The following is an 8,756-nucleotide window of genomic DNA, read 5'->3' on the forward strand; positions in this document are numbered from 1 at the left end:
TTGAGTTTAATGCTAATGGCTAATGCTAAGTTTAGCAAACGTGCCTCAGAAGTAACAATTTAAAAACATGCAGACAGTAATGTATGTCAGTCACTATGCATTATGCTCTAATTATCAATAATAAACTGTAATTATGTGTTTGGTGTGGCATTAAGAGTAAATTTGTCTAAATGCACAAGGATTTAGCCACAAACTCATTGTTCTACAGCACATTAATGATCCATGGAATGTTTTATTGAATAATGAAGAAAGAGATCCTTTTATTCTTGAAAGTACACTCCAAAATGTATAGTATACAGCAGAGGAATCACATATATTCAGAGAAATATCACTTCCCAAAAGATCTGAGCTGTGTAGGTGGGGGAAACATGGATTAAGTGCTTGGATTCAAAATTTTTACACTGTACACAGCAAGATGGTAAACATTAGTGATCTGAATAGACTTTGTTTAAAGGTAGATTCGATTTGGATTATCTTTTTTGTCCCATTTAAAGTGCATATACATTTGGGAGAGCACGTCAGTGAATCAATCCATCTGGAGCCAAAGGGAATGTAAAAACACAGAGATATTGGACATTGAAGAAAGTTCACATTGCACATTGCCACATTTTTGTGGCATCATAAGAAAAACAAACAGCTCTGAACAATTTCATCCTATTGTACATATATTATTATTCTATGATACATATATTTATAACAATTAAGCTATTTCACTCTTAAAGAATGGCATCAGCTCCAATGGCCTGTGAACTTCTGCAGCATCTTAATGTCCAGTTCAGCAGAATCTACAAAGCCATTACAGTCTGGGATCTCTGCACATTTGCAGTTCTTAGAGGGTCCATTATGTAGAGAAGGAAGGTCAGTTGTAGAGTGTTTTTTTAATGAAGAGGTCTCTTGGTTTTTCTGAGTGTGGGAGCAGTGGTGGGGCTGGTTAAGGTGGCAGTAGAGGAGGTTTAAAGGTGCAAGTCCCTGTGCAGTGGCGAGGAGTGAGCATCTTGCAGGAAAAATGGTGTAGAGCGTCGTGAGCTTCTAGGAGAAAAAAGCATTTAGTGCTACATACAAGTCACCTGGAATATTCATGTAATTCTGGTGAAAATAAGCTGATGTTAACCGAAAGATAATTTACACTCCTTGATTATTATGTTCAGTGATGAACCCTATATGGGGATAAGTGTTTAGTAAAAGTAGCACTTGCATATTTGATACATGTTTTGATTTATTTATTCATTTATTTGTTGCTTGGTTTACTTTAGCGCTGTTCTGCTTTCAAACATCCTGAGCTGCTGGCTGTTCTTATAAATTACCTTTTAGCTTCTGCTGAATTGCATAACGAGCTTTTCTCTCTTGATCCAACTCGTTGCACAAAGTGTCTAAAATATCAAAGCAAACAAACAAACAAAAAAATGAAGAAAAGAATGAGAAGAACGAAAACCAAAGGGTATGAAATAATTTTCATGATAAAAAAGGCTTCAACTCCTCTGACTCTGACAGTTATTTGGAAGTAAAAAGACCTGACTGAAATAGAACAGAACTTTCTACAGTCTCTCTACAATAAACAGAAGGTCTCAGAAAGTTGGTGTCTTGCACCAAGTTGGTCTCAGAGACTGTCCTAGAGAAGTTCTGCCCCATAGAGAATATGCAAGTGTCACTTTTATGTGTATGAAATCTCATATTTATTGATTGGTGAGTGATGTCTTTATACAGCAGGTAGAACTTGTATTTTTGTACTTTTTGTGGTTTGATTTTAATAATTCCACCTGTTCAGACATAAATGTTTGTTATGGTGATGGTAGTCTGTCTTGTTTGTTTGTTTATTTGTTTTCTCCTCACCTCGCACTATATGCAGCTGCTGCACCATCTCCTCTCTGTAGGACAGCTCCCTTTTCATCTGATCCTGAAAATGATCTGTTCACACACACACAAACACACACACACACACACACACACAGAGAGAGAGAGAGAGAGAGGGGGAGAGGGAGAGACAGAGAGAGAGAAAGACAGAGAGAGAGAGAGACAGAGAAAGAGACAGAGAGAGAGGGAGAGACAGAGACCGAGAGAGAGACAGAGAGAGAGACAGAGACAGAGAGAGAAAAAGAGGGAGAAAGGAGAGAGAGAGAGAAAGAGAGAGAGAGAGGAGAGACACAGAGAGAAAGAGAGAGAGAGAGAGAGAGAAAGAAAGAGAGAGAGAGAGGAGAGACAGAGAGAGAGAGACATTACTCAGAATACATGTGTTTTAAAGGCACAATCCACTGATTGATTTTAATGTCTTCATAATACAGTCATTCAGAGTGTTTGATGTGAACTGGTGTGTTGTAGAGAAACTTACTGATGTCTTTAAAGTGGTGGTGATAGGAATGATGGGTTGGGATATCTACAACACAAATATAGACATTTCATTCACTCTCCAGTATGAGGCGATAAGCAGTGACCCTGTGCATGTCGTCTGAGTTTTCTATGTAATGTGGATAATGGTAGAATAGATTTAAATTGGCAAAGGTTTTACACTGTGTATATCTCGCTAATTACATATATTTAAGACTTGTTTTAGGCCGAAGGAAATTTGTAAAACAGTCATGAGCCAACGTCTCAGACACCAGGCTGAATATCTTTTATGATTCCTGCACTAAAAGAATGTGATGTGGTTTTAAAACGATTAAACAATCCTCCGATGTCTGATTCCTATCGCCACCACTGTGAACATTTCTGACATTCTCAGGTACTTTGTGTAGAACGGGGCGTTTCACACTAAACAACTCTCAATGACGTTAATTGTGTGGTGAAGTTTAAATCACGCCAAAATGTTCATAAATCCGTAAAGTCACGCTTTAAATACCTAGAGGATGTTTTGCAGGTAGTGAGGTCAAGCTTTACCTTTCAGACTCTGAAATTCTCGCTCCATTTTCTTTCTGAGCTCCATTTGCTCCACCAGCTGCTTCTGGAGTTCCTCTATCAGAGCAGTACAAATAAGAATGATTATTATGTTCACCTTCATAAACATTGTGTGAGCTCATCAAAAGTGTCCGTGAATGTGTGTGTGTCTGTGTTGCCCTGTGAAGGACTGGCGCCCCCTCCAGGGTGTATCCCCGCCTTGCACCCAATGATTCCAGGTAGGCTCTGGACCCACCGTGACCCTGAATTGGATAAGCGCTTACAGATAATGAATGAATGAATGAATGTGTGAGCTCATGCACCATGGAGAATCACTACTCATTTTCCATTTCCCGGTCCCTCCTTATTTATTAAACACTCATTATAACTTCAGTGTGTTCGGTCCTGTGAGTATGAACCATGTTTTCCACTTTAGATATAAGCCCTTTAAGTTTTCTTTACAGGCCCTAATTGCAGAAGGTGGCACTGGGTGGGGGGGGGGGGGGGTGTAGAGAGATGAATGTCTCATAGTAAAGTACTATAATGGTTTACATTACTTTTGCTTTATTTGTTTACGATTAAATCAATCACTTTATTGAATTTATTTTCATACTTCAGTTAAAAAAAAAAACAGTTGGACCTGGGTCAAATTTCAGACGTGAATGGGTTAAAATCTTCTGAACAAGAGCAAGATTTTAACGGATTTCCCTGTCACGCTTTTAGCCATTTCACAGACAGTGATCAGTTAAAGAAAAGCAACTGCTGCCGTGTTCTCAAGCATGATATTAGCACATAATGAGGAGCACTGCCTCGGGCTCTGTGTGTGTGTGTGTGTGTGTGTGTGTGTGTGTGAGAGAGAGAGCACTTGTGCTATACAGCAGTTCAAGGACATTTGTGGATAATGTGCATGGCGTTGATTGTGCACTCTTTTGTTTAAAAATAAAAGAATAAAGCAGTCATTCAGTAAAAATTCCCATGAGACGTTCACACGTTCACCCACAACTTAGAGTCACTCACAATCTGAATGACTGGGGTTTGTTGTAGTTGTGTATGAGCCCTGACTTGATGATAAACATGTGATGAGCATGAAATTACTACGACAGCTGACAGAGACAGTCCTAAGTTTAAAAAACACAAGAATAATGATAATGAACTCTTCATATACCATTCCTCACTTTTACCAATGAATAATAAAATACACCATAAACACCTTTTACCTTTGGCCATGTTCTCGATGTCTTTCTGGATAAAGTGAAATCGGTTCTCGGTCCGCAGCACGCCGTCCACTGAGAGGAGAGATAAACACAGCTATTAAAATCAGCATTATTTGAGATTAAAATATGCAGAGATTTTTAATGCAGAGATCAGAGAGTGTCCTCTTTGTGCAGAGAGAGACAGAGAGGAGAGAGAGTGAGACAGAGAGAGAGAAGGAGAGAGAGAGAGAGAGAGAGAGAGGAGAGAGAGAGACAGAGATAGAGAGAAGGAGAGACGGAGAGAGAGAGAGAGAGAGAGAGAGAGAAGCAGAGAGAGAGAGAGAGAGAGAGAGAGAGAGAGAGAGAGACAGAGAGAGGAGAGAGAGAGACAGAGACAGAGAGAGAGAGAGAGAGATAGAGGAGAGAGAGAAAGTACTGTGCAGAAGTCTTAGGCACCTAAGATAATGATATATATTTAAACTAATGCCTCCTCAGTGAGTGTGGCGCTTGTATAAAGTTAAATATAATCACAGTCAATACAAATAAATAATAATAAAAAAAGAAATATAAGGTAATTTTTCTCTATAAACAGTAGGTGAGCGTGAGTTTGAAGAACAATGTTTTGTTCAGATTCTCCTCGATCACATTCATTTCTTTAATCCACAGTACACAATATTTAAAATCATTATTTATTAACCGTTAAAGTATTGGATAATAACCTCAAATAATACAGAGGAGATTTATATATAATTTATATATAATCACGAGGAGAGATTTGGAAAAAGTTAAACCCACACATTCACACACAGAGGATCACTCACTGGGACAATGTTATTTGTTTTTATTCTAATTTTGAGCGTTATTTGTTGTTTGTTTGTTTTTAGCAAATAAACACTCACTGCTCGGATAAATAACTTTTTGAATCTCAGTCTCTGGGGTCTACAACTTTTGCACAGTGCTGTACATAGAATAGGGCAAAAGAGAGAGTTCTTTTTGTAAAGAAATGATAAAGCACAGAGAAAGAGAAAGATACAAATATAATAAACACAGAGAGAGATTCCTTTAAACACAGAGAGAATAGAAAAAAAAACTGAGAGAGACCAGACACAGGAACTTACTGCTTTTCTCCTTCACTTCATGATTAATCTGTTGGTTTTCACTCTCCACTGGCTTTTTACTCGACCTATGAGGCTCTACACAGAGGAAAATAGAGAGAGAGAGAGAGAGAGAGAGAGAGAGAGAGAGAGAGAGAACTATATGAATTCAGTGTGTATTAAAGTGTATATTTTAAATAATTAGTGAATAATGCCTCGTGACCAAAAAATTTTAATTTATTCATTTGAATGTAGTTAATTTAGTCAAATTTCTTCAGGTTTTTGTTCAGAAAAGACACAGAGACCATGTCGACAAAAGAAAGATAATAATTCAGAAACAAACACGAGTGTGTTCCTTGAAAAAACTATAAAATGTGACCAAATAAAATGAAAACTTGAAAATATGAAAATTTGCCATTAAACCTCAATGGATATTATTTTATTATATATTTTATATCCACATACATCCATAATATATTACATTATTACATTATTACATTTATTAAATAGAACTGTATCATTGCAACTGAATTAATGTATAAAAATATTTATTGGAATATGAAACATATCAGTGACAATATCACTTTTTTAAAACTCTGTAAATGTTTCAAAATATTGTATTTAACTCATAAAATAATATGTGGAAAATACCAAATATTTCTAATAAATGTGGCTTGAGTTTTGTTTTAAATATGTAAATTAAAAGGTGTGTGTGTGTGTGTGTGTGTGATTTTACCATGTGTTGTTGTTGTAGGTGGTGCAGGTGGTGTAGGTGGGGTGAGTGTGTATCTCGGAGCTGAGGCTGGAGCTGGAGCTGGAGCAGGGGCAGAGTTCACACACACAGCAGGAGCATCCTGGTCACACACCTGCAACACACCAGCTCTCATTACAAACCCAACACACACCTTTAAATTCACCTCACAAGTTCATTACCACCTTCTTCCTCATATTCCTGTCCTTCCCCATCATCATCATCATCTTCATCTTCACACTGGAGCTACAGCTGTCAGTGACCACAGAGCTCTGCTGTGAGGGGGTGGACTGCGGGGAGCACTCACTGAGCCCTCAGGCCACTGCTACACCTGCAGCCCCTCAGCCCACGTCTGTTTACTCCATTTACTGCAGCGATGGCTCTGGGGCGTTTTTTTATTCTCTTTCTTTTTCATTGTCCCACTGTACCACACCAACTGTGTTTACACTCACCGACTGTACCTTTAACAGCAGGAATGCAGCATCCTGTAAAACCCTGTCTCTGCTGTTATTCCTTTAAAAACAGGCTTTCACTCAGAACACTGACAGTCCTCAATGGACAATGCCACCATTAATAGACGCCTCTGGGCAAAGCTGACTGGCCTTTTACCCCTTAAACTGACCACGGGGGAAAAGATTTCAGGGCAAGGGTTATAGCTAATATACACACTATAAAATGTGCTTTCTTTTTACAATATCAAAGAATCGCTTTAAAAAGGGGTTTATCTTAAATAATGAACACTATCTGAAATTAAAATATCAAATCCGTTCTTTTAAAATTGATTCCTATTTAACTATGATACTTTTATTATGTTTAAATATTATTTATTTTCATATTTTAATAGTTCTTTTTGTTAATTTTACTATTCAGAAATGTATAGAGAATTTTGGTAAAATGTGGCTTTTGCCAAATGTATTGCATCATATTTTATATTAATTTTTTCCCCCAAAATGTTTCTCCTCTTTTATACATTTCCAGCTGTTTAAAGACTAATTAACATTTTGTTAATTGTTTTAATGAAACCTGAGTGTGATAATCGAAGAGATGTAATATGTATGTTATATACGTGTAATTACATGTGTAAACGTGTTGACCATAACCTCCACCTCAACACGACCCCCACCAACCATCACCCCCCCACCACCACAACCCTGCTCCTCTTTTGCGAACCTCGCAGGCCGGAGAGTCTCTGTCCTCGCTGGCGCTGCCCTCCTCCTCCGTGGCCAGGGCCTCTCTGCTCGCGGGGCTGCAGGTGCCCCTTCCCCTTGGCTCTTCCTCGCGCCCGTGCTCCTGCTCGCTCGAGATCTGTCCTCGCGGGCTGTGCTGCAGCAACGGCGCTTCTTCCTCCGGCGCTCTGCTGGACTCCACGTCCACATCCGGGTCCTCCTCCGCACTGTCCGCGTCCGGAGAAACGGACCTGCAGCTGGAGCTCGAGCTGCTGGAGCCGGCGCGCTCCGGGGACACGTGTGACTCTCGGTGGCCGTACAGTTTGGCGATGCTCTCTGCGTCCCTCAGCACAGGCCTGAAGGCGGACACGTGGCTCACGTGTGTGTCGCGCTCTGCCGGTGTGCCCCTGCCTGCTCCTCCTCGCTCATTCTCATCGTGCGCTTTTACGCGTGCTTCCAACGCCAACTCGCCATGCGCTTTTACGCATGCCTCTGCCACCAGGTCCGTGTGCGCTTTTACGCGCTCCTGATGGTGTGGGTACCCAGGCACGTGCAGGCCACCCGCCGCGGGCCAGAACACCGGGAACGCGGGATAAAGCGGCGCGTCTTTGGCACCGGACCAGAACGCATTCGCTGCATTAACTGCGTTCACCGCCGCTGTCTTGTGCGCATCGCTAGCGCCGCCGTCGTCGCCGGTGCCTTCCTTCTTCTGGAACGCGGGGAAGCCTCCGTACGGGTGCGGGAAGAATGGGGTGTGCAGCTTGTGCAGGGCGCCGAAACCTTTGCTTGGGAGGGGCACGAGTGGGTACGAGGGCGCACGAACACCAGCGATGGCGCGCTCCTCATCCATGGCTCCAGAGCGCGGTGTTTTACGCACAATCTCCGGCGAGGGGCCTCGCGTTCTCAGCGGGGAAGGTGTCTCCGAGCGACTGAGAGGAAGCGTCCTCTTACGGCTGCCGCCATTAAACATGGCCTTGACGTCCTCCCACGCGTGGCACACGTGCTCCGACGAGTCACGGTCGCTAAGCTTCAAGTGGCGACGCCACGAGTTGAAGTTGGCTGCGTCGGGCTGCGTGTAAGTGGCATCGGGCGCGCGATGCGAATGGAAAATGAACTTGTTGGGCGAGAAGTACATGCCGCAGTGCGCGCACTTGATGCACTTGGCGCGCGAGCTGTTGTAGCGCGCGGGCACGAAGCTGCCGCGACAGCCCCATGCGCAAGCATGCGTCACGTCGAAAGCAAAGTTCTCGGGCAGCTTGGGCGGCGAGTGCGCGCCCAGGAACGACTTGCAAAGACGCTCGGCCTCGCGCTTGGTTATCATACCGCAGCGGCGCGAGGACACGGGCATGGCGCCCGCGCGCCTTAGGATCTCCAGCTGCACGGGCGTGCACTGCACGCACGTGATGCCCAGTGCCACGCGCCGGTTGTGGATCTCGTTGTAGCTGTAGTTCTTGAGCAGCGTGTTAGAGATCTGCGCGAGGCACAGCCGCTCCTGGCCGTCGATGAGCAGAGACACGATTGGCACGCCGTACAGACTCGTCTCGCTCACGTGGTTCGCCTTTAGTGACGCGCCACCGCTTCCCCCGCCGCCTCCGCCTCCGGGGAAAGACTGCAACTCCGCCGCGGGGCGCGGGGACGAACCCGAGTCTCGCGCCGCAGACAGCGGAGGGATCAGAGAATCCAT

General features: G+C 43.0%; 1 protein-coding gene across 1 annotated transcript; it reads right to left on the minus strand.

Moving 5' to 3' along the window:
• Window positions 1-774: 774 nt before the first annotated feature.
• LOC136677477 (SKI family transcriptional corepressor 1 homolog-B-like) lies at window positions 775-8,756 on the minus strand. Its single transcript, XM_066655032.1, has 8 exons — window positions 7,077-8,756; window positions 5,892-6,021; window positions 5,180-5,254; window positions 4,086-4,154; window positions 2,872-2,946; window positions 1,831-1,905; window positions 1,305-1,370; window positions 775-1,026 (listed from the first exon to the last, which is right to left on the minus strand). The coding sequence occupies exons 1-8, from the start codon at window positions 8,754-8,756 to the stop codon at window positions 932-934; spliced, it is 2,265 nt and encodes a 754-aa protein (XP_066511129.1). The 3' UTR covers window positions 775-931.

The sequence above is a fragment of the Hoplias malabaricus genome, chromosome X2 (assembly GCF_029633855.1).
Source record: "Hoplias malabaricus isolate fHopMal1 chromosome X2, fHopMal1.hap1, whole genome shotgun sequence".
NCBI classification, from domain to species: Eukaryota; Metazoa; Chordata; class Actinopteri; order Characiformes; family Erythrinidae; genus Hoplias; species Hoplias malabaricus.